Source organism: Chroicocephalus ridibundus, chromosome Z, assembly GCF_963924245.1.
Source record: "Chroicocephalus ridibundus chromosome Z, bChrRid1.1, whole genome shotgun sequence".
NCBI lineage: Eukaryota > Metazoa > Chordata > Aves > Charadriiformes > Laridae > Chroicocephalus > Chroicocephalus ridibundus.
Genome location: NC_086316.1, coordinates 46,412,139 through 46,439,026, shown reverse-complemented (window position 1 = coordinate 46,439,026; position 26,888 = coordinate 46,412,139). Strand labels below are relative to the sequence as shown.

General features: G+C 38.8%; 1 protein-coding gene across 2 annotated transcripts in view; it reads left to right on the top strand.

The window, feature by feature from the left end:
* The window catches only part of PCSK5 (proprotein convertase subtilisin/kexin type 5), a 253,679-nt gene that overhangs the window by 180,302 nt on the left and 46,489 nt on the right, over window positions 1-26,888 (top strand). Inside the window, exons 14-21 of one of the 2 annotated variants that reach the window (XM_063320402.1) lie at window positions 1,920-2,063; window positions 3,478-3,580; window positions 4,145-4,338; window positions 5,835-5,919; window positions 8,613-8,710; window positions 9,285-9,414; window positions 10,440-10,555; window positions 25,392-25,494. In XM_063320402.1, coding sequence (XP_063176472.1) covers window positions 1,920-2,063; window positions 3,478-3,580; window positions 4,145-4,338; window positions 5,835-5,919; window positions 8,613-8,710; window positions 9,285-9,414; window positions 10,440-10,555; window positions 25,392-25,494 — 973 coding nt within the window. Of the gene's footprint in view, window positions 1-1,919; window positions 2,064-3,477; window positions 3,581-4,144; window positions 4,339-5,834; window positions 5,920-8,612; window positions 8,711-9,284; window positions 9,415-10,439; window positions 10,556-12,399; window positions 14,232-25,391; window positions 25,495-26,888 lie in introns of those variants that run through there. The other variant, XM_063320403.1, reaches the window with a different exon arrangement.

Below are 26,888 nucleotides of genomic sequence, written 5' to 3'. Positions count from 1 at the left end.
AAAGGTGCCTGTAAGGACCCAGCTGAATCACTCTAAAGAACATTGGGGCGTAACTTAATCCCCATATGTCTATACAGGAAGAAAATATGTGATCTGGGTCTTTTTAATCTAGTGGGGACCAAAGAGCTACATTTCTGTGAGCTAGAGGTAGAAAAAGATAAATTGAAAATAAGGTGCATGCAGTTTTACAGCCAAGGTAATTAGCCAGTAGTTTGGCAAAAAGTGTGGTAGACTCTTAATCAGTTTTTTTTTCAAATCGGGATTTCATGTCTCTCTAAAAGAAGTAATTCTTTGCTTTAGCTGTGAAAAGTTGTAAGCTGTGTGATGGGGTCTCTTGCCTATAGTTTCTTCTCAAAAACTGAGCATAGAGCAGAGAAGGTTTCGTATGAAATGAGAGATTTCTGTCCCAGAAAGATTAAATTTGGTTGGCAAGACACAGAGAGAACAGAGATGCCCATCTTTAACTACAGTATAAACCATTTAAAAGAACTGGGCTAGCATCTGTCAGGTTGTGGTTTTGCTTATAGTTGCTTACTGCTTGAAGGAGGAATGGAAAAGCAGAGAGATCATATATTGTCTTGGTAATGTCAGTGGAGGGTACCAGATGGCATTGGGGAAAATACAGAAAATCACTTGCAATAAAGGTCGAAGTAATTTGCTTGCACAGGTTGAAAAAGTCCAAGTGATCAATATGAAAGCTCAAATTACTGAGTGTCATTAAAATGAAAGAAGAGAAAGATTACTTGAACTTAATTTTACATTATGTATATTATTTTCTTGAGAAGAGACATACCTGAATTACATTTCTTTTTAAATAATAGTTCTAAGAGAAGAGTATTTTAAACACAGAACAGCCCCCAAAACAAGATCTTTTTTAAAAAAATAAATAGTCCCTGCTCATCTGTTTCCTTTTTCTTCTGATGAGAATTTGACATTTACAACTAGCTACTCAAACATAAATATAATGAAGAGAATAGGATAAGACCAAACTTACGTTCCATCTTTTCAAGCAGGGATGTGCTTTTCATGCGTCATTACTTTAGGCATTGCTTCAGGCCTGAGTCCTTTTGCTCTTTCACAGAACTAATTCACTGGCTATTACAGACAGAAAGGTGGGGACTGGAAGTTCATGCTTTGTGTGCTGACAGCCTGAACTGATGACTTGATAGACATTTATCTTTTTATTCTTCTACACAAAAAAAAAAAAGCCAAAAAGTCAGATAAATGCTTAAGACAGGCAAACATTTTTTTCTTCCTTCACTCAAGTACTGAGAGGATAGAATATTAGTGACGAACACAGACAATGCAATGATATATCTGCCAAATAGCTAGGGCAAATAAGTAAGAAATTATGCTGGTTTGGGAGGGGACGCTGATGTTTTACCATGGAGATTTTAAAAGAATTTGTTTCCTGTTCATCAAGATTTGTCCTGTAAGCCAGTGAAAAGTACTCTTGAGGAATAAACAAAATGTAACCCCTTTCTTAGGTAAGAATTTTTAATACAGCTAGTAAGCTAAAAGATCTCAAATAATAATTACTGGATAATTAATGTTCTGAGGGAAAGTGAAATCCAGAGAAAAACTCTTTGTTGAGTACCAAATGCATTTTCCGAATAAGTGTATGGCCAAAGGTTTTATTGTTTATTGTTTATACTGAGTTCAACCCATGGTGCAAACTTTTACTAGACCTACAAGACACTGGAGCACAATGAAAATACTGTAAAAATCTGGTTGAAGAAAGTGCTTTCTCAGTTTATAGTGAAGCAGTAATTGCACTAGCTATATTAAACTGAAGACACTTATATGAAAAGTGGCTTCCATACCTGGTCACAAAGTCATGTTTACAAGTGATATGTTTTTGTAAGACACAGAAATTAGAAATGGTTTCTAAAACTAGATTGTAAATACTTAACTTCCAGGCAAATTGAAAGAGTGGTCCTTAGTACTGTATGGAACATCCATCCAGCCTTACTCACCAAGAAATGATTTTCCGAAGGTGGAAAGAGTGCGCTCTAGTCCAGTTGAAGACCCTACAGAAGATTATGGAACAGATGACTATTCAGGTGCGTACATTCATTTACTATGATTGTGCATTTACTGAACACATAATGGGTTGAAGGAATGACCTGAGACTCTGCATATGTAGAATGTTCAGTGAAGTAGATTTCTAATTTAAGGTCAGAACTATTTGTTTTATAATTTAAAGTTAGGTATTTTCATTTCTTCTGTGAAAAATGTACTGCTTTTAATGTAAGTGTATGAATATGTTGAAGAACGTTATCGTCTACATCTGTGTTGTTTCTCACTGGTCCCTGTAGAAGTTTTTCAACCTTATCATTAGACCTCAACAGAGTTAGACTTTTGGCACTGCAAAATGAGTCAAGTTGCAAGTTTCCTCCAGGTACTCCAAGATTAGGAGCATTGTGTAGATGGTTAATGCTGATGAATCTTAAGTATAGCTCCAGCAAAGAAATAGTAGGAGAAAGTTCAATTTAGAAGTTTCTGTTATTACAGTCACCTGCCACAGCATGTCAGACCCACAGTCCCTATTTTAGATTGAGAGCTGCTAAACTCTTTGTTTTGGTAGGTGATGAAACACTACTGTCTCTGCTGTAAATGTCACTATTCTTATGTTTCTTATGAAGCAAACTCACTTTACTTCAAGCTTCCCTGATGTTAGGACAAATTCAAGGCAAACTCAGCGCCTTTCATTCATGAGAGAGCAGTGATCCTGAAAGTTACAACTTCACCCACAGGCTGTTCACCTACGTAAAGGCAGGAGTTGGTGGTTCTCTCTTCCTGTAGCAGGAAGGACCTATTTGAAAACTGTAAAATAGAATCATAGAATATCTCGAGTTGGAAGGGACCCATAAGGATCATTGAGTCCAACACGAGTGTGGGTAAGATGGTAGGCTTGCTAATCAGCAAGTATTAGCAGAGGCTTTTGCAGCATGTAGCAGCACAGGTGGAGGTGCATCTGGGCCCTGGTGGCTGGTTCAGTTGGGTTGTGGTAGCCACTTGGACCAGTTGTTACCCAGCTGGTAACCAGAGTAGGCACTGATCATGTTGTTCATCATTTATGTTGACCTGCTTGTTGTAAGTGATTTTGCTAATAATTCCTTATTATGAATTACAGAAGCCTTTGCGTATTTCTGAATAAAATTCAAAATTATTTGCTACGCATTAGGAAAGCATCTGTTTGGATCCAGAAATATTTTCTCTTTGATAGATTCTATAGAGGATGACACACTTGCTAAAAATTATAAATCACTGTGAATAAATACTGAGGCCAGGATTTGCAAGGTCTTCACTAAAAATCTTCTCTTTTTGTTGGAGCCAAATTATTATCTGGAATTCAAATCAAAGAGCGAAACAGAGTAATTGCATTCTGCATTAAAATACTATGTTTTCAGGGGTGATAAGTACCAAATGAGAAGTTTTAATCCCTTTGGCCGCCGTGTTCTGGTTTTATTACAGGTCCCTGCAATGCAGAATGCAGTAAAGTAGGGTGTGATGGGCCAGGACCAGATCATTGTACTGACTGTCTGCACTACTACTATAAATCTAAGAACAACACACGGTAAGACCAAGAGAAAAAAATCTTTACTTCATAGATTTCTTAGTGTATGTCTTAACTTCCTTTTCTCTTTGCTGCAGTCATGGATAATGCATTTTCCACTGACACTGACAATTGACAAAAATTTGACAAATTTTCTTATGAGTTGAAAAAAAAGCACCCTAGCTAATCAGGATTTAAACTACAGCCTTCAAACACCCTTCTCTGATTATGTCCCCATCTCTTGATTATTTTTTCATAAGAGGCTATATGTATATATATGTAACTGTGATAGCTACTACAGCTTCTGTGATGGAGTTTGAACAAGATAGGAAGAAATGTAGATGGTCAAAAATGATACTGTATGATTGTCTGACAAAACATTTGCCAGTCAGATATCATATGCTGTAGGGTGATAAATGGAAGAGACAGCTTGATGCAATGCTTTGGAGGGTTACATCTTAGTAAACACGTGATCGTGTTTAGCAGCAATGCTGAGAAATACTTCTGCTTTGCAGTCATTGTCCAGGAATGTGGTGGCAGGTTATTTCATTAACGACTCTGCCTTCTCTTCCCTGCTGTCTGCAGGATCTGTGTTTCGACCTGCCCACCTGGTCACTACAATGCAGACAAGAAACGCTGTAAAAAATGCTCACCCAATTGTGAAACCTGTGTTGGAGGCCATAGTGACCAGTGCATGACCTGTAAATCTGGCTACTACCTGAATGAAGTAACCAATAGCTGTATTACCAACTGCCCTGATGGGTTTTACCTGGATAAGAGTCAGTATTTCTTATTGTTTCTTTATTGTGGGCTACAGAATTTGATCTGGGGAGGTTGCTGGAATACTTACAAGCAGGAAAAGTGTGTGTTGATGCATCTATCTCTTATCGCATTCCTCTTATTAAATTGTTGCCAAGTGTGATCAAGAATGTCCTCAAAAATATTCCTTTATTTTAAAAACCATGCTTAGTGGCAGGATGTCTTTTCTGCTTGTGATAGGGAGTAACAGTAGGAGAACGAGGGCAGTTCAAGAGCAAGTCAGCTTCAGGACAGAGCAGATTATCACTACTCCAGAAAGGGACAGGCAGCACCCACATTCTGAACTTGAGGCATTCCTCATTGCCCTATATTTAAATGATATGGAACCAGATAGGAGAGAGAGCTGAGGAACCAACCATGGCCACTGAACTGGAGACTGGCCACTAAGAAAAACAGGCTCCTCAGATGTAAAACGTGGCTGCAATTAATGTTTCTGACAGACTGAAGTACCTGCAGTGACGTGATGACCCAAGAACAGTAATACTCTGCCATGTGAGATGCCTGCCTTCAGTTTCCTCCTCTGATCGCCAAGTAGTCTGCCCATGCTTAATTCACATCTTTGGCTAGCAAAAATACTTAGACATATAATCAAAAGTGCTTAAAACTGCAGTGACTTCAGTTATCTTTACACACATCCTTATAAGATAAATATGTGCTCCAGAGCTTTGTTCATCTAGGTACCTAACCTTTTGCTTTCTGCATGGTGAAGCTGTGTGTTCATTTCTGAGAATTAGTAAAAACAGGTACTACTTTAATTCTTCCATTTTTCACTGTGTGAGAACTACAGTAAAGGGAATTCCTTTCCACGCAATTAAGATGGATAGATAAAAAGTTAGGATCAAATAGGAACATCAGGTTTTTCTTCTCAGAAAGGTACATGGCACTGCACCTTAAAATACACCAGGTCTGAAGAGAGAGAGAGAGAGAGATCTCTTAAAGCAGGGAGCTCTTGAGATGTATAGGCAGGTGTTAAGTAATTTATGTGCTGAATTTGTTAAGATCAGACCAGTTCGTGCAGGTCTGTCTTTAAGCACCAAATCAGGAAGACAGGACAGGCTGCTTGCATGGAAAGCGTAAGAGGTAAATTGCAGGACAGTCTCTGGAACACATGGCAATCATTACTGCATATCACTGCTATATGAAAAGACGATTTAAGTACATATTATAAATAGTTAATGTGAATTTAAAATATTTATGAAGATTTTTTAATGACCTCAAAGCAGGTTTTTCTCAGGGTACCACTATAACTTCAAATGTTTAGAAATACATTAAACCATTTGATGTTTGATGGAAAATGCTAATGATAGGCAGAATTTAGCTATTTTAGTCTAGATTGCTCCTTCCCTCCCTAATGTTAAGCTAGAAAGCAATAAGTCATGTAGTAGTGTATCCATATGCTTTTATTAAACATAACTGACCAAGGTTTTCTGGGCTGTTTTCTTTTTTTCCTTTGTAGGTAAGATTGTTTGCCGAAAATGTAGTGAAAACTGTAAGACGTGTGTTGAATACCAAATCTGCACAGAATGCAAACATGGCCTAAGGTAAGGAAATGATGGATGTCACTAAATACAATATCTGAAGAGGTTTACAAGACCGTGGATACACAACGAAGAACATCAGATAGCTATTTAACCTTGAGTGTCTCTCATTTCATGTGTTTCATCACTGTTTAGTTTGTAATATAGTATTTTCTTGTGCTACTATGTGCCAGTTTGGGTTAACAACGGATTTTTAGAAGACCTTTCATTTCAGGTAAAATAAAAGCCACAGTCATGTGGAAAGCTGGCTTCTTCACTTTTTTGACCTACAGTGTGTCAGTCAAGGATTATTTTAGAGGTAGAGCTGATGAATCATATTAATCTTTCTGATTCATTCCTGTGATAGTTAGAAACTATTTTCTTATCTTTATTGTATTTCTTCATACATCCAGTCATTCACTTATCTCAAGTACCTCAGGCTCAATTCTATTACAATATAGTGTGCACATATTTTAAACAGCAGTCAATATTTTTTCTTCATAGGGGGACTTAATCATTCTTGAAACTGATAGGTAAAACCTGCAAAGCAGCAGTACACATTTCAAGCTCCTTTATGAATGAATGACCTTTTGATCCAAACAGCAAAGGTCAAAAATCTTATAAAATTCATGACGGAATGTACGCTGGCTTTATGCCACAAAAAATATGAAGTCAGTATTCAGTATCTGTAGGGGTTCTTCTTGCAGAGTACGAGTATTCTGCAAATATTTTAACACTGAGCTTTTACCTTCCATCAATGTGGATTTTCATCTTTTAGTTAGTAAGCGCTGAATGTTGTTTGTTTCTAGGACATCAATAGCTGGATTCCTTTCCATTTTGTAAAGGAATTCTCACTTCTGTCTATTTACGTTGCATCTAGATTTTCCAGGTGCCTGCATGATTTTTGTTAGGAATATCACAATTTTTTCAAAAGTGACCCTTTGAAAAGGAAGTGTGACCTAATGGGAAGAAAAGCATGGGATCAAATCAGAACATTGGTCTATTTACAATGCCTGTGAAATATGATAATATGTGTCACTTTTAAAATGTTATTGTATTTGCAATCCATGTAAAGATTTTGGAGAATTTTAAGAGTCTCAGCGTGAACTTCTGTGTATCTGCAAAATCAAATTAGTAAATTAGCAGTTTAGAAGTTTCTACAATGGGCAAATGTGTCAGGACACCAAAGATTACATAAATCTAGGACCTTATAGGACACAGTTGCTGTAGAAAATCTATGCCCACATTTTCTTTCTTTCTCAGGAACTGAGTTTGCCTGTCCATTAACACAAACAGCAGCTTGTAGCACCACCACTGAAGAAAGTACACAAGTCCATTCAGTGTGAGAAGGAGAAACTGAAATATAAAAAAAAAAAAGAACCCAAACTTCATGTTTTCTTGGTCAATATTAGCAAACTGAGATTGATTTTTGGTAACGTTTTGAAAAAACACCATCTGTGTGGGTGTGACAGATAAATGGAGCCTTGCGGGACATGCATTTCATATTCCCCAGTTGTTTGAAACTTGCTGCATTTTCTTGGCAGAGTTACCGATGGGCAGGGACCTAGGTGGGACTTGGGAGACCTGGATTCCAGTTCTGGTCCTGTTATTGGCCCACTAAATAAACGTGGGCAAATTTTTAGGTTTTTTTAGTTTTAGTGTTCTCATCTGTAAAAAACATGATAATAAATACTACCTGCCTCGAGAGGCACTTTGTGTGACTGAGGAAAAATAATAAGAAATCAGGGATTGTTAGGTTTGTTAAATTGCTAATTTACTTTTTTTTCTAAACTGGGACCATATGTACTCTTGAAAATTTCCAGTGGTGCTGAGCACACACAACTTTTCCTGGATCGAATCTGTAAAACAAGGTTAGCGCTCATTCAGGGCGGTAATCCCCAGAGTTGAAGAGTGTTTTTAGAGTTAAATAGGATGAAAGCTAAAGTTCCACAGAAGAGGGCAAACGTGGCAGAGAAGTCCTAGCTTAAAAAAAATCCCCAAACCTGCTGTAGGCACCTTACAACATGAAAGCATAAACAGCTACTTAGAGGGAAGCATGGAAATATGACTCTTTATGCTATTTTTTTTTCCACTGTTACTCACTCTTTTGTGCTCTCTCTCAAAAGTGCCTGCAGGCAGGATACCTCAGAGCTGTAATCTTGACAAATCTCCCCAGCCACCAGAGCTGGCATTCAGTTAGGAGCTTTCAATGGAAACTGCTATTGCAGAAAGAGGTGGCGATTTCCTTTGCTGTGAATCTATTCTTAACCTGTGCTGTAGCACAGTATCAGGAGATGCTGCTGGTCTTTCAAGAGAAGCATGAGATCTTGTTAACAACTCTCTTAGCATTTTTTTTTTGTCAGTACAGTAGTGCTGACCCTGTGCCAAATTCCTCGCGGGTAATTGCATTTTACATGCCTGAATTTTTAGTACTCCGGCATTGTTCATTTTTTTTCTGTCCCTTACTACTTCGTAGTATTTACAATGAGTTTGTAAACAGCTTCTGTATTTCACCATTGGCAAAACTGCATTTCATTCCCACTTGAAGTGAATGCTGTCTCTAGATCTATAAAATATGACCAATGAAGGAAGCTGATGAATCCTAAGATATGGGTTGTTCTTTTATTAGAAGAGAACTACTGGGTTTGTTCATGACCTTGTTGTCCTCTGTTGCTGTTATCTGCCCAAACACTGTGCTTTTTTCCTTGTTACAATAGTTTGCATGGCACTAAATGTGCTATCCGCTGTGAAGAAGGAAAATACCATAATGGTAGAGAATGTGAACCGTGTCACCGTTCCTGTGCAACATGTGCAGGTACCCCACTGACATTTATCGGCATCATTTCCTTTCCTGTATATTTTTAGCTCTGATTTTATTCTGCTATATCACAGTTACAGTATAACATGATTGCTAACATGTAAAAACTTAATTCTTTTGATAGTTCTTTAATATATTTTAAATACAGCAGACTTCTTTCAGCTACCATGAAAATCAGTTTTCTAATTGAAAGTATGCAGACACTCTTTTATTTTCCCTTTTCTTTTTTCTTTTGTTTCTTTTTTTTTTTTCCTCCCCCTCTTTAGAGCTCATTCTGATTTCCAGTAATGCCCTCCGTTTTCTTTCTGGGATGGAATAATGACTGGTAGATTTTCTGCAAGCTTTAGAATTACCCACATCCATTTCTTTAAGAAAAAGATAGACTGAAATTATGGAATGTTGTTTATTCTAACCATGTACCTTTATTGCTTGATGCTACTGTTTGAAAGAAATTAAGGCAAATAAAACATAGTCTCTAAAATTATAAGATTTTGCTACAGTTAGAGATGGTGTCTGTTAGGCAGTAAGAGGAACTAGCCATTAATACACTATATTTTCTCTCTGGTTTAAGGTGCTGGAGTAGATGCCTGTATAAACTGCACACAGGGTTATTTTATGGAAGATGGAAGATGTGTGCAGTCCTGTAGTAGTGGTTATTACCTTGATCACTCTACTGAAAGTGGATACAAAAGCTGCAAAAGGTATGATCAGTGGCTAATACATGTGTCTGATATTTGGCAGTATATTAGTTATTACTGTGTTGAAACAGATAATACTTGGGAGAACATAAAACACTGCTGACTTAAAAAAATGGAAAAAATATATCGCATGCTAAGCAAATGAAGGAAAAGCTTTTTTTTTTTTTAATTCACGTTATATTCATGTAGGTCTTCTAAAAGTGTTTTTTCTTGTATGTGTGTCCTTCACTTTAAAAAAGCCTGTAGTGAGAATCAAAGTAGAAGCATAAAATTTACAAATCTGGCAGAGGATCTGCATTTCTCAGTAACAAACGAAAATAGTCAAACTATTTCTTTTAAATTGCAAATTAATTACTACTCATAGGGACCATTTCAGTTCTTCAGCTGCATATTCACAAACATGGCACAAGTATAGTACCAGACTGCTGTCTGGAGTAACTCGCCTGACTCAGTGTACAAATGGGTGGATAAATCTTGGACAAGGCTTTGTTGTGCTGTGCAAGGAAGGGACTTTTTTTTCTATTCCATTCTTTGTTAAACAAATACCATTTGTTGCCCTTTGGAATCATTTATTATTGACTGGCTTTGAGTTCAGGGCAGGAAGGGAATCACCATGTGTTGTAGCTTTCCGCAGAAGAAAATAATCGATATGCAATGAAAATATGATGGAGCCAGAAGGGTGATGAAGGGGCTGGGCAGCAGGTCAGTCTTTTTCATCCTGTGGCTTTAGCTCATGCCTTGCTGGCACATGTGTGCACAATCAGCTTGATACTTTTGTTGATTACTTCTGCATAGCTCCAAAATTGTACAATAATGCAGCTGTTTAGTAAAAAAGTGTGAATAGAAAGTGGTTGGATGAAAGAAGCAGGACTGGGTTGCAGGGGGAGTTAAATATTTTTAATTATTGTTATTAGAGCAGCTGATACCTCTAGAAACAGCAAACAAGCCCTTTGCAATACAGAAGAGGTCTCTCCGGAACTCTAGTATTTGGTGAGGCTGTAAGACCAACTCCTGCCGTTGTCTTTCAGATGTGATGCCAGCTGTTTGGATTGCAGTGGTCAAGGAGACAGAAACTGTACAAGCTGTCCAAGCGGCTATAACCTAGACACTGGTGTCTGTGTAGTGGGAACAGTCTGCAAGGATGGTGAGTCCAATTCTCTGAAGAGATCCATTTTACCACTGCCATCATCTTCTTTTACATGTATTGGGTTGGGTTGGTCTATTTCTTTTCTTTTGTTACAATCTTGATTTGAGCTCTACACTACTTACTTAACTTTTTCAGGCTTATGAAAAGGAGAAAACTGCATTTGCGTGTATTAACAAGATTAGTCACATCCACTTTACCTGAATTTTCCTAAAATAGTTTTCCCTCCTGCCAACAACCTACTTTTCCTTGTCTGTTTTTCAAAAGCCATTGATTTCAACAGATTTTTAAGACCCTAGCGTAGTATCAACAGTATCACAAATTTTCTATTTCGCCACTTTAAACTGTGAAAATGCTGGTAAGTAAAAAGGATTTTAAGTGCCTATAGCATTGCTTGAATTATGTGAAAGGGCAATGAGAACAAAAGAATTCTGAAATAGGGAGCACCCAATTTGTGGTGGAGATCTGAACTTCCTCCAAGTTCTCTGTGGCAACCAAGATAGCATTCTTACTGCATATGATTGGCTTAATTATTCACTAATATTCATTCCTTTCAAATGTCACAATTACAGAGACACTTAGATAACGTCATGCTTCCCTAAAAATGTTACTATGTGAATTCCTTGTAGAAACAGCCCAGCAAGTGCAGCCCAACAGGAAAATCATACCAGAACAAAGCCCAGTGTTAAGCCATGTGGAAGATAACCTGACATCAGATGTACAAAAAGCTAACAACAACTCTCGGGTCCAGCTCATTTCCGCTGGATTTAGTTAAGAGTTTTAACGAAGTCTTAGAAAAGAGAAAAAGGGTGCAGGGTTGAGTCTTGTTTCTGTGGACATTTACAGCTCCTGTTGGAATTTGGGCCTTCAAACTTTGAAAAGTATCCTGTCCATTGTAAAGTTACATTACAGGTACTGGGAAACCAGTCATGAGACCTTTTCACATCACGACATTAGAAGTTTCATTGGAAGTCCAGAGAAAGTCAGATATAGATGAACAAATGAAGAGGAAGCATAATGCTAAGAGTTTTGAGTAACCACAGTCTTGGTATGGTATTGCAGTTGAATTCTGCAATCCAGACATTTGACATACCAGTTTGGTCTTTAATATCGTTGGATAAATCTGTCTTCATTTGTACACACGCGACTTCAGTCAGATACACATGTAGTTGCCCAGGACTGGGGACACCCTGTCTCAGTACTGACTCCCCCATTCTTCCAAGGGTGGGTGCCATGAAAGGGCAACGTGTCAGTGTGGGGGGCCTCCGGGCAATTTCAGTGCACCATGCTGGATCCCACCGCACAGCACGTGTTCTCAACAGTCTAAGGTAGCCATGGAAAGTCCAGAAGGGGGGTGGTGGGGTGGCGGGGGTGTCTGTTACTTTAGAAAGCATAGCGGGTGTCATTTCATTGCCTGACAATCAAGCACCGGTTACTAGTCTAACTCACTCGATAAGATTTGCATTTCTGTTGAGAATGTTTTATTCTTTTTCTGTGGTTTTACTGTTTTATTCTTTTGATTCATAAAAATTGAGAACAAATTCCTTTGCTGTAAATATCACTGTTTTCTAATTATTCTCTTTCTAATCTTTTTTCCCTTTTCACAAATGGATACCAATCACTCCCTGTCGGACCACACAATATCTCTTCCTGAAAAAAAAATATAAAAATGCTGTTGACTGAAATTCCTTTTGATGGACCAAATTTCCTACTTGCTACCTGCTCATGAATGGTCTCTTCAACCAAATCTGCCTGTCTGACCAATTAAACCTTCCTCCATTGTACACACCATGCTCTCCAAACCTTCAACCTCCTCTCCTTCTCTTGCTGCTGCCCTCTGGAAGCCACGGAAGAGTCCTGGGCCGAGGGAGGATTCTGTATGCTGGTGAAAAAGAACAATCTCTGCCAGCGGAAAGTGCTTCAGCAATTGTGTTGCAGAACATGTACGCATAAGGGGTGAACTGACACCTCCCAGCGTCCTCCTGCTCCTGTAGACTTATAGATTAATCCGTATTACTGAAAAAGGAAAAAAGGAAAAAAAAAAAAAAGAAAGAGAAAAAAAAGAAAGCCACCTCTCTCTCTCCCCCCCCTCTTTGTTTGGGGAGATGGTGAACTGTTTGTTGGAACTTAAATGGAAAAACTACAACACGCCTACCTTTCATAACTGGGTGTCTAGAGCTGAGCATCCAGGATCGCAGAGTCAGTATTGTGTGACCAAAGCATTTGATGCCAAAATTAACATTTAACTCATGATTTGATTTCCTATCAACCTTAGGATTATTCCTGTTTTTTGAAGGTCCTTTTTCTTCCCTTTTTTTCCTGCTTCTTTCCCCTTCAAGATGTTTAAAGAGTGTTTCAAGAATACAACATAAGTTTACATGGATTAAAACTAAAAAATACAAAAATGTTTGCATTAGGTTTTTTGTGCTATGTGTATTGACAGGGGGAACTTGAGTTCCTGAGGGGATCAAAAACATCATTAGCTGCAGGACTAAGTTCTGCCCCTTTTGTAACAGTATTTAAAAAAAGAAAAGTTAATATTTCTGCACACATTTCTTTCTTACTTCCTCTGCTGTGAGCTGTTTTTTGTATCACATGCAGTATGTATATATGTTTGCCCAAAATGTGGTTTTGGTCATATAGATTTCATTTTTAGACAGCTAGCTTATTAACAGATATGCTAGGATTTTTATTTTATTTTTTTAAATTGTCAAAGCTATTTCAAATAAACTTTAAAAAAAAACATTGTTCCTGTAGCGAACAAATTCAAAAGATACTACTTCTCTTCGTTTGCGTAAGTGAGAGTAATGTATACGCTTGGAAGTCGGAAGACATTGCTAACCTGTAAGAAGTATTCATAAATTATTGTTGTCTTGTAGCGTTCACAAAAAAAGGGGATATTATCATACAGATATGTGGAGCTATTTCATAGTGCTCATATGTAAATGCCAGTGTGACTATATGCAACAGGATGTGTTTACAGGACTGGATTTATAATTGTGCCAAATATGTCTCCAGGAATAAGTAAATATAGGGCAATAAATCAATGGTTCTCTTGGTGTAACAATTGTGTCATGATGGGCCTGAATCTGCTTTTAACTGCTCACAATAGAAAGTTCAGCGGGAATAGTCCTGCTGAGGCCAATGGAGTTACCTCACTGTAAAACCATCCTGGGTGGTGAGAGAAGCGGCCCCTGCCTTTCTCTCTGTGGCCAGGCACATGGCTGCCAGTATAAATTTCCATTTAATATATGTTCATGAGCTTCACTTAGCATACTGTTTGAAAGACATTCGTTTAGCAGAAAACAGAAAGTTGAACTTCAAAGATACTGTTTTCAGGGGATAATACTTAAAACGTACAGAGTGTCTTTCTCAGTCATCTTTGCAGGACCTACAAGGAGAAGATGGATTGCAGGTGTTTAAGCATGTAAATGTTAAAAAATAAAGATGATCAAAAATTATTTAAAAAAAATATGGATAAAAAAACTATAAAGCTAATGTGCCACCTTTAGCAGAGAGCAGATAAACTATTGCAACCTGGTTCGGTATGACGGGGAGCCAGTCAAGCTCCTTTGGTGCCCATTAGAAATTTCCTGATAAACATTCAAATTTAAAAGAATTCCATTTGTGCTAGTTTAACTACTAGTCTGTTACTGCCTCATTTCTCAGTATAACATGTTTAACTAGAACATAATGCTTTCAAAGTTTAAGTTAATATTATATATATATTATATATAAATATATATTCATAATTGAGATTTAATTATGTAATGGATTGTAAAGAATTTGTTTGGATACTTACAAATGTCTCTAACACTATTATAGAGAAGAAATTAATATCTTTGTTTTCTTTTAAAAAAACTGACACATTGTTATATCCAAATTCATTTTTACTGAAAAAATACTGTACATGTGTAAAATGTTCAGTTGTTATTTGTAAAATAGGGTAGTTCTGTTGTAATTGATATTGGCCAAAATCAATGTTATTCCATATTTTATTTTTTCTATTAAATTAACCTAAATTCCTGTTCTTTTGGTCTGGAAAAACATGTTGATAATCTATATGTAAAAAATCTTTATTGAAGGGCACAGGTAGCCTTATGGTGTAGAGCACTTAGATACTGTACACGAATCATAGAAACAAATTGGGAGGGTGAGGGTGCTTAATTTTATTGCAGATTTTTTGTGTTTGAAGTGATGGAATTTATGATTGCAGAAATGTCTGGTTTCCATGGAGGACGCCTTTTGTGTAGTAGCCGTACATCCATGTCTGAACCCTATTAGGTAACAACGCTGGCTTCCTCTGACCTGTAAGAGTTTGTGATGAGGCTAAACTCTTGCATGTTTAGGATTAAAAAGTGAAATGCATAACTACCTGTTGGCTCCGACAGTCTAGGAGGAAGGTTTCATCTTTGCAGTCATACGTGGCCATTTGCACGGTGAGGTATTGATGTCTGTTCACGTGCCAGTACTCACATCCAGTACCCTTCAGATCACAATCCCAGACTGCCAGTTGAGAACAGCAGGCTGTCTGTCCTTGCCAGTAGATCAAAGAGCTTAATGTAGACTCATCTGTGACCCCTGCAGGGGGAACGAGAGCATTAGCTGACGCTCTCGTTCATTTCCCACTTAGTCCTACAACCTGCGTGGAGACCAAAGTGGCAATTTACCCAAGAAGTCATATATTCAGATGACGTTTTAAGCACGATCACTGAGGCCATGTAAAGAATTCTTGAAAAAAACCCCACATTTCAGCCTTAAGCATCTAATTGTCACCAACTTGATTTCAAAATATAGGGTTAGGTCATCATTCTCACAGTTTCCCTGTCAGTTCTGGGACCGAGCATATATGGGATGGCACATTCTTAGCAGTAGTTTGCTAAGACCACACCTGGAAAAAAGGTTGGCTTAGCACTTACTCCAATACTGTACGCAGAGCTGCTTCTTTCAGCTCCCACCCCACCTTCATCTTCCAACTGGCATGAGAAACTCAATCAAGCACGATGTCTTTTATTGTCAAGATTTCATCTTCTTTGGGTAGGAAATGCACAATGAGTGATAATAAGCCTCCATTAGCTCTGGCCAAAAAAGTCTGCTCTAGAAGGCACATCTGTAAATGTTGAGCTGCAAAGTCTCACAGGCAAGTAAGCATAGAACTGAGTTTTAGGCTGAAAACTAGTACTTTCTGGTGTCAGCTCAGATCTGATCATTTTTTTTTGTGATACCTTAATAGCAGTGGCCAGATGCAAGCAGAATTTGTAAGCATCAGTGTAGTTAGTCGTTGTACAAAAGGGTAGCTGCAGCCACAGGATTGCAATTAAAGGAAGCTGGTTTGTTCCCAGCTGCAGAGTTTTCTTAGGTGATTGATCCTACCTCTCTGATTCAATGGTGAGTCGTTTGGAGTGTTGAGTATTTGACACTCTGTGGTTGGCGTGCAGAACAGATACGGAGCATTTTAGAAAGATCAGAAGCTGCTAAACATGAACAAGATGATACTTTTCTCCATGTCTGAAAGGACTGTGGGTGGTATCAGTCCAAATCTGTTCATTGATTTCTGCCTTATTTGTATCACAAGTCAAAATGCAATGACAAATTGAAGATGGTCTTCTAGTTACGACATCACTTCCATGGTTAAGTATTTGCCAGTTCATGTCTGTTTAGGAGCATACTTACACAGTCCTTGATTTAAATGCAAACTGGACACCCAACTAGACCTCTTTACTAAAAATGTGAAAAACAATGACAGCTTTGGTCCAAAAAAAAATCCGAAACACCAATCTTGGACATGTGCCAACCCTATTTTTAACCAGAAAAAGGTTTAGCATGCCCCAGACCTGCAGAACATCCTGCAGAAGCCTGTTGTGTGTTGGCATCATTTTATAATACAGGTGTTTCCTTTTCTGCAATGAGGTTACAGCCTTATTCCCTTTCTAGCTGCAGCTCTCCACCTCAGCCACACACCAGTGTTGTGGGATCAGGAAATCAGATACCTGCTGGGATATGTCGGTGGAAACCTTATGCTTCTGACCAGGTGCTCCTGTGGCTCTTGGCTTAGACCCTGCCTACCCACACACCAATCTCCACTGGTGCATCCTGCGTCTTTTTGGGGAGACTTGCAAACTCACCCGCTGTGAACAACTCCGTTTTCTAATAAAGAGTTCCCCATCAGACCTTACAGACTACCCCAATCTCTATTGGGATTGCAACTTTCCGAAGTCCTTTGGGATTCTGCTACTGAATGTATTGAGTAACAGCAGAGCTGCTGCTTGTTCCACATTGTCAGGTAATGATACGAGTTATGACAGTATGAGCCTTGAAGATAAGTAAACCTATATACTAGAACTTACTGCAGCAATCTCACCCATCACTAACTACAACTTGCAACTGATGATGACCAAGTTAATCCTCATTTTAGCCCCTTCACAACCACAGTGAGCATTATCTCTATGACTGGCCACTTTAGGTAACTATCGGCTACTTCTTAATGAACTATTTAGTGAACTGAATGACTGTAAGAAGGCCTGTTATAAATTCAAGATTCCTGTAAAGACATTTAAACGACTGCTTGTATGAGTCAAAGCTTTCAATTTACAGTGCAACTCGCGGAACAATAACTTGTCTGTGATCCATTACCATGCCTTATATTTATATTGGATATGCCATTGTCATGTCATTGGTACAGAATGAATCAAGAAAAGTTCTGCCATTAGATGTTTGTGCAAAATATTTTAAGCAAGCATTAAAAAAGTTTTACAGCATATAAAGAAAAATTCTAGTCAAGTTTTCATCAAAAAGAAATTGACACCACCAACAACTTGCATGAGCTTGTTCAGAATATGCAGTTTCAACATTTTGTTTAGCCAGGGAAACACTGATTTCTGTTTGGCATAATTTTCATTTATTCATCTAACTTAAAATATCTTGGGAGATTTCAATTTTTGATGAAATTGATTATCTGAATATTTACTACCACCTGTCATGGGAGCGTGTTGGGGCTTCAATCCTGCTCATTAGCAAGTACTAAAGAGTTGTGGGTAGCAACACGGCGTCCTTGAGAACAAACTGAGGCTCTGCACCTCAGGATTGCATCCAACCAGTGGAAGTGCAACCAATATCTGCATTTCCACCGTTGGTTCCACACTGATAAGGAAAGAGGATTCAGCTCTACTGAAGTCCTGGGACATTTCCGTGAAGTCTCAGAGCACAGTAACCACAGGCCTTACTAGGGAAACTGATCTGAAATCCTCAGGATAAAGCCAGAGAGATTGCAGTTATGTTCACCTGTTGTCCAAGGGTAGTAGACACCACCACAGAACTGTATTTTAATAGCCACAACATGATGGAAACAATCCTGGAAGGACTTTTTGAATTAGAAAGCAACGTTTATTGCATAAAAACGGAGCCAATTTTCACTTCTAGCATGGGAAATGCAGTCAATGGAAAGCATATTATGGTGAGAAGGCTCTGAGCATTTAAAAAAAAACAATTCCAGTAAGCAACAAATGCAGCCTTTCAGTGCCACACCAGAGGCTGGTTTTTGTTATATCTCTGTTTTATGAGCAGCTCATGGATTTGCTGTCAAAGATGGGCAAGGCACAGCTTAGAAGAATGCCCTTGCACAATCATTTATTTATCAGTGTTTCTCAGTGTTTGGGGGATGGATATGTTGAAGGTCTTCTGGGAAAACAACATCACTTTTCAAAGCAAAAAATACTGTCCCATCACAGAACACAGTAGACATTTTTGCTTTATGGTGTTATGCAATGAGCTGATTAAGTACCCATTTTTCCAATCCGCCTGGGGGGAAGAAGCTAGAACACTGACAGGCGGTGAATATTTATTTACCCAAGGAGAATTAATGGCTCCATCGTGCAAACTCAGTAATAGCACTGACTGTTCACTGGAGCGTGACTAGTGTGATTTAGTTACAATTCAGATAATACTGCATATCTTTTCCATTTAAAATTGTCCTGGGCCTGCCCACTGCCCTCCTCCTGATGCCTGCAGATGTTCTTTGAGAAGTGGCTTGGATGGAAAGCCTAGCAGCTGGTTGACAGTCCCCATGGACCACATTGCTGTCAGTCACGGTGCTTGTGACCATGCTAATCTGCCATTCTGTAGTGCATCAAAAACCAGAAGTAACTAAAAAATTCATTCCCAAATTAAGTAGCCCCTTTTCTCACTCCAAGAGCAAGGCCATACTGAACTGAAGTTGTGTAAATGCTGCTCTTGGTGGGTCTGCCTCTAGCACAGCCTCCCTGAACACCTTCAATCCAAAGGCTGAAAGGAGGGTTCAAAGGGGTTCACCTTTGGGTTCACCTTGGTTGGGTTGGGTTTCACCCACCAAGGAGGGTTCACCAAAAAGATGGTGCCACAAAGTCTCTCTCCAGCTGTATCTGAATTAGAAGGGCTTTATCATTTACCCGTTTCTGCAGCCTCAGCATGGAACATGTGACTGTTAAAGGGAACATCCTGGACTGTGCTTTCCAGGGTAATCATCAGAAACAATTACCTTGGCTATTCCTGAAATGCTTATAGTGGAGACAAGGAACCAAGGGAATTTTTAGGCTAGGGGAGACCACCAATGTAAAGGTGTTGAGTTGGCTGAAGAGTTAAAGGTAGGAATAAAATTTACTCCTTTATACCTCTCATTAACAGATTTAATTTGGTTTGCTCTTTACTTCCAAGAAGATAAACTTGTATCTTTTTGGCAGATTTCTTTCAGGCTTTAATATGTATTCATCTCCACAAATTAAACAAAAGTTGCATTTGATTACCAGTATGAATCTACGTTGTTATATCTTGTCAGATTCATATTGATATTCAGTGCTTTGCCTGCTGAAATCTGCCCAGCTATCAGCAGAGCAGCAGACCTGTGTTCACATCCCGATTAAGCTGGAGATCTCCAGTACAAACACTGTGTGCAGGGGTCTCTCTGTTTAAGACAGATGACACCACTCAAACACCACCCTGAGACATCCAGCTCTTCCCATTTCAGGTTTATGTCTATCCAAGTCAGACTGCAGAAATCCTGTGCACAGGGAGGGCTCTGCATATGCATATTACATACTCCTTGCTGTATAACATGAGAGAGAGATGCCGTGCTACCATGGTTGCCTCAGGAGTATGACTTGTGTTTTCCTCCAGCACTGAAAGATCCTATCTTTCGTGTACTCCAGGTGCAAATAAAACCAGCTTTACTCAATGTATACAGTCAGCTTCCACCTTTCTTTTGCATATTTCATAGGAACCTACACAGATTGCCAAAGCAGTACTGTCAGCACAATGAGATCATTTTCAGTGAGATTCAGGTATCTCCATTTGCAGCCTCCACTGTCCTTTAGGAAATTCCCAGCTACTGAATGTTACAAAAAACAGGAAGCTTGACAAGATCAGACAGGGAAATTTCCAGTTGGGAAGCTCCAGAAACGGAGAGGCTAAACAGATTATTTTGTTTTTCCACTGTCAGTCTCAGATTTTGAGAGTGCCATAGTATTTGCCCCACCTTCAAGAAGTGAGAAGGGTATAGAAAAAAGCATTAGCAGTACAGGTCGGGATCGCTCCATTCCCCTTCCCACTTTCTCATGGGGCTGTCAAATTTCAGGCTCCAGGTGAGGGGCAGAAAACCTTGCCAGGCTCTGACCTTTGTGCTTACACAAGCAAGGGAGAAACCCTGATCCCAGCCAGCTTTTACTTCCAGGCATCTGCATTGTTAGTAGAAACAGAGGTTTAAAGCTGTTTTTTTAAATGATAAATAAACTTAGCACAAATGGAGGTTCAAAGCTGATTTTTTAAATGCCAAAAAATGTCTTTCTGGAGTCTGTTTATGCCCACCCAGTACCCCTGAGGGCTCAGGGTCTTCAGTGGGTTTCTAACAACCAATTTATAAATACTACATAGAAATGAGGGAAGAAACACACAGAATAAAGAGGGGGAAAAAAATCCCTATGTGTCAGCAAAAAGGGCAGCTTTGGCTCATGTAAATATTTTTATTCAGCAGGGGAAAGAATAGAGGGCTGTGTGAGATAGCGTAGTTGATAAAGGCAGTTGCCTCTCTCCTGCCTGTCACGATTAAAGCTAACCTGAGGCTCTGTGTGATCTCAGCTAATCCTGCAACAAAAGGGCCTTTCATCCTAAAATCATTATATCACACTCAGCTCGGCACACCGCTGTTCAGGGAAGAGATGTTCAGCCCTTTTCAAGGTTCTGCTTTGTCCCTTGACACAAGGGGTGCTTCAGTGACTTAGGAGCCAACATCCTAATTTCAGCCTTCTGTTTCATCACTGCCTGGAGCACTTTTGAAAAGAAGACTTCCAATCCTGAATCCCTCTCATCATCTCAGATCAGAGCATCCCAAAGTTTTGCCCGTGAAGGGTATCTTCTTTGTCCCTTCTGCACATCCAAACAGGGAGAAAAAAATTTGATCATTCTGTAAAATGACTGAGTGGAGAAGAATAATTAGCAAGAGACCGAAAGCTGAAGCTAGGCAAATAATTGGAAACTGGGCTAAAATTTTGTATGACTGCACAAAATTTGGGGGGAAACTCCATAGCCTCCATGTCCTAACATTTTCAAGATGACAATTTTTCTTTCAGGGAGCTGTAATTTATCAAAAATTAAGGCTTTGGGCTAAACAGAGCGCTAACTTTAAGAGGAATCCTCAGGATGAATTTTAATGTCTTGCTATATGAGGTTTAGTCTAAGTTCCTTATGGACTTAGGCTCTATGGATAAATATTTCTTCAGCAAAACTCAAAGAGCCGATCCCATGAGCCAGCCAAAATAAAATGCATCAAGGCTGAACATGGAAAAAGCAGAGAGCTCCCTAAGACCAAATCCTCTCAGTTCTCACCGCTGATTGATCAAAAACAATTCTGATCAATGCTTCTTTATCTGCATCTGCTCTGTGAAACCTTTGTAACCCATAAGATTACAAACCAAAGCCCAAGTACAAAATCCATATCCAGGTTCCCATGAAGGTAAACAAGCAAAAGGGAGGAAATAAGGTCATTTTTTCATTGACTATGAAGAAAAGCCACTGGTGCAATGCTATAGAAGATAACCAATGAGCATTTTTAACTTAGATAAAGTGATGTTTTGATTAAGAAAAGTGGGGAAGTAACAGGTGACTTGCAGTGACTAAGTCCCATGGGGATGCTACAACAGAGATTAATTTATGACTGCCAGCAATAAAAGTGCATATCTCCAGGCATAACTTACAAAGATTTTCACACCCTCATCTAAATGGCCTCCTGAAACACCATGTGCTGCCAATGAATGGCATAGCTTTTTGAAAGCAGGAGAGAAATAGCGACAAGGTGAGGGCTGTATACTTAATAGTGCTTATGCAAAGACATAGCAATGACCTGGCAACTATGACAGTGCTCTGGTCGGGGACCCAAGAGAGACAGGTTCTAGTTTGCTATTGCACCCTGACTTGATGATCTTAATGCAACTCAGTTTTTCTGCCTCCTTAATGGGAGATCATAGACCTTGCCTCATTTTAAAATGCATCATATCAAGTGATAAGAACTCAGTGTAAGCGTAGGGCTCTTGTATGCAGTTAAAGACACAGCCTGCAGCCCGACGTGGCTCAGATGTGGAATTAAACTGTCCTAACTAGGGACACCAAAAATTATGCATGAAATCTTCCCACTATGAGGCATTATGTCTGTTAACATAGCCTTATTCCTAAAATACCTTCAGTATCTTTTTTGTAAACAAGGTGACGAAAGTTTTTAAACAGGTAACAGAATTGAGAAATAAATGAAGGTAAAATAAGGGATGATCCAAAGTACCTGACGAGCATTGCCTGATTGAAGGCATGTCTGAGACACATTGCTGGGAGTATTCCCCCATTACGTATGTTGGACAGAAAAAGTATTTTAATACAAGAAAAAAAAAAAAAGAAAAAGAGAGTTGAGGCTTTGGTAACTAGTATGTATCTAGTGAGATTTGTAAAGAAATATATAGCCCACAAAGAACTCTGGGAAACAGTTAAACTGCCCTGTGGAATAGTTTCAAAGTCTTCTTTAAAGTTGCATTTCAGTGTTAACTCTTTGAATATCCACTAAAAACTATTTTGTTAACACTTAGTGGCAGATCCACAGTTCTACACGTGACTTGCAATTCAGAGGCCCTAGTATATAAGTGTTTCCTGGTACACAGTCTTATAATAGTACGCTTTAAAATGCCTCAACTCAGAGGATAAAGTAAGCAGAGAACTGGTCTTCCTGGCATTATTCCAGCACAGCTGAAATGAATTACAGCGCTTCCAATGAAAGGCGTAACAAAGAAATAACAAAAACCTTTTAAAACTAAGCCCTTCTACCATGTGGGAAGAATTTGAGTGGGCAGAGCTGAGGTGTATGAAATTAGTACCTCAGGTCCAATGGATAAGCATACAGGCAGTGCAGGCAAATAAAGTGAAGAACTGGAGAAACAAGAAGTTTTCTAACATGTATCGCAAAACAACATCAGAGAAACAATTATTTAATAACATTGCCCTGACAGATTTCCCAGTGATGTAAAGCCAGTAGTATAAAGCACTGAGCCACCAGACCTGCAATAGGAAGACTTTGCAGATACTGCATTTTTTCATGGTTGTGTATTTTCCAAATATGTGTGTGTGTGTGTGTGTGTATTTGTATCAAAATATATTTGAAAATCTCATAAAGCATTTGAGATCATGAGATTCCACGTTGTACCCTCTGAATGCATACCAGAAAGACTCAAGAGGCCTGCATTAAGCAAATCTGTCAATGGCCTGATGATCTACTGGACAGCAGGCCATAGTTTTTTTTCCTAGAAAGTATCTAGAATTACAAAATCTCTGTATTGTGATAGTTATTCATCAATGCAACATTTTATCTCAGTAGTATCTGGATAAATTCAGACTCTTGCTGAATTCTATGTCAAACAGCTACACCATTTATAATGTCTTTATCATTAGTCCGTTATAAAGTATTCTATCACACAAGATAGAGTGTTGCAGTTCAGAAAAGCTACACCATTTCCAGGGAATTATGTCAATTTACACGATTCAAGATTTGGCCTACATGGGCATGTGTGAGATTACATAAACGCATGTAAGTGCATATATACAAAATCCTCTTTGGATAATGAGAACTATAAAAACGTGTGAAAGTGTATGCACACGCAGATTTCTGTTTCCCTGACCTCATCAAGAGACTGTTCATTTGCTCTCAGTTCTGAACTCCTTCCCAGATAGCACTGATCTCAGACCAGCCTCTGAGGACCACTGTCTTTGTGTTTTATGTGGCTCTGTCACTGGCTTTTGGCTCGTCTTTTACCTTTTCCTTTTCTTCAGAAGACACACAAACCTTCACAAAATGAAAACTGTATCTTTACCTACATTTTGGGTACTTCAGCTTTGGCCCACAGTTGCCTGGACATTTCAGCTGGTATGCCTTTTTAACTATACAGTTTCCATCCCTTTAAGCGAGACCAGTACTATCCTAGCTTATATCTTGTACCAGAGATTTCAACTATTATAAAATTCTTAATACAGATAATATATGGAGTAGAAAACACAAAGGTCAAAGAGCATAATCTACAGTATTTTAGAAAATGTTTCTTTCCTACATCATTTTACAGTCATAGCAATAGTTGCTCCTGCAGTGTCCTTGCTCTTCAATGTGAGGAACTCATTGCAACTGCGAGCCAAAACCAAGTCATTCCACAATTGCATTTTGACGCCTAAAGTTCACTGTGTTTGCCAAATCTAGATTTCCCAGCAGCAATGCAAGTGGAAAGAGTTTCTCCATATTGAAGTATCCATAGAAACTGCAGGGTTTATGTATCATATAGGACTCCCTGCCCAACCTCTTCCATTACTTAAGAACGAAAGAACAGCCAATTCTCTCAAATATATAGACTCAGTTAGAACAAATTTTTCCATTAAAAAATGACATAAAAGACCCAATCTTGAGCTTTATAGAACTGCTTGATAAACCGATTTACTGTCCCCACATGATGCTGCACACAGATACAGTATTCCTGCTACTTACCAGATTAATGCTCTGAGAGTTATGAAGTGCACAGCTTACCAGTTTGTACCAATATTTTAATTAATATTCAGTAAATAAAGAGGCAAACTTTGCACTTCAGTGTCATAGTAGTGCTACTGCATTCATGATCTGGAAGGCAACAATTCATATAATACAAAATCTTTTTTTTCAAGTCCAAATGGGCAGTTGGGTACCAAATTTTCATTCAGACTAAATGAGAGCCTAGGTCTTTTAGGTGTGGAGTCTTCCAGCAGTGGCTTGGGAGGGGGACAAAAGACACTATAGCTAGAGGTTTGGGGAGCATCAACATGTCTCTGACTAATGGAAGCATACTTAAGGCCTCCTCCTCACGTAACATACCCCACACCCACGAAAGCACACTCTTTGCCCTGCAGCTTGCAATCTGGAGCACGTTGCAGCTGCACCAAAGGACATTAGGTAATGACGACTCCTTGGTAGCACTGGTTTTGATGTAACTCTCCATGGCAAATCTTAAAGAGTCCCGTTGCTTCTACTGATGCAGAAGAAATGGTATTAACCCAAACAACAAGAATCACACTCTGTCAGATTCACATGGAAAATAAATAAATATAAATAAATATAAATAAATAAATAAGGACTAGAAACTACTAATTCTGAGCATCCTGTTTTGTTTGTACTTGTGTTCCGGATACCAAAGGGAAATGTGCTCGTTTCAGTAATTCAAAGCAGATCTAATTCCTTTTACATATTATATTTTTTTGCATCTCTTTTTTTTTTTTTTAACATGAGATGTTGATCTGAAATAAACAAATTTTTTTCTACTAGGGGAATATCTTGATGATTCCCAAGAATGTCAGTTGTGTGAAGCATCCTGTCAGAAGTGCATTGGACCTGAGCCCGACAAGTGCATCAGCTGCCCATTCACAAGGTAACTGTCTCCTAGCACCGCGCAGCACAAAGAGCTCACATCATCATCTGGAGGGCAAAGAAAACCAGTGCAAGTGAGAAAACAAGTGTTGTGTGAACAAGACAGTTGGCTACAGAAGCAGTTGATGTTTAGCCAGACAATTCCCACAGATACAGAAAAATTTCTATAAATATGTGAAATAGTCTTCCTTTCGTTGTCATTCCTTCAAAATCATAATTGCTAGAATCACAACAGTGACAAATTTAGTAACAAGAGTCTAGGGCATCTCTAAGTGCACGCAGCTATGGAGATTCACACAAGGCATGAATATGGACACGGAGGCTAGCAATCAGCTAATTTGGGAGATACTGATAGCACCGAAACACCATCCCCTAACTGAGGTGGTTTAAGTTAGGCTGATTTTTCTAATTTGCCCTGAGGAGTGAACAGAACCAGAAAGAAGTTTTTCCACAGGACATTGCAGATCGGAGGGTTATGTTTAGGTCATCTCGCACCTAATCCAGGAGTCTACAGGGTTTAAACTCTTGTCCTACCAATAGCTTTATTCTCACACTGATAGCTCTGGTTCTGTTGCACTGGATTGCCTTGTAGCCAGATGATATTTACACTGGTATGAAATCAGAGTCAGATCCTGTAAGGCACGGAGAAAAAAAAATCCTCAAGCAATCCTGCAGTTTACCTTGCAAATATCTATGGTATGACTATGCCAATAAAAGACACACCAGGACCAATGGAGCCCCAAAAAATTCATAACTGAGGAAACAGTATTGAATTAAGTTGTGTTACGTCAGAAATAGCATTAACATTGGAAGTCTGGGCAGAATTTTGGACTGCAGACTGGATTTCTCTGATTCACAATTGCATTAAAATTAGATTGTCCGTGTTTCAAAACAACGTATTTTGTGAGCTTTACACAGAGATATTTGCAAAACAAAGAAGGTACAGAACCATACTGTTAGGCAAAACCACCTAGGTGTTTGCAGTAATGAGGTCTCTGTGACCTTTTGGAAGGGTGCTGCTGTCTCCACCATAACAAATCCTCTAGCAGTTTTCAATTTTGGTATCCAAGGTCTCCAAAACCTTTCTGTGCTTCTTCTGCACATTATGAAAGCTGTTAGAAAATGTCATATTAGGACAGTCAGTAGTAAAAGAAATAGTAATAAAGAAAAATCTCCCCCAGAGGCTAAAGAGTAAATCTTTCCAATGGACATTATTCGTTACGTACTTGAAATAGACCTGTTTAATTGAAACAGAATCCTAAATCCTGTTGCTCTTGAGAGGTTCAGAGGGTGTCTATTGAAGACAGTAATGAGTGGCCATTAGATAATGCAGACTAAAATTCAGCAGTGGTGCTTTCCTACCTTTCCTCTTTGAAAAGGATGAAAAGACTTGGG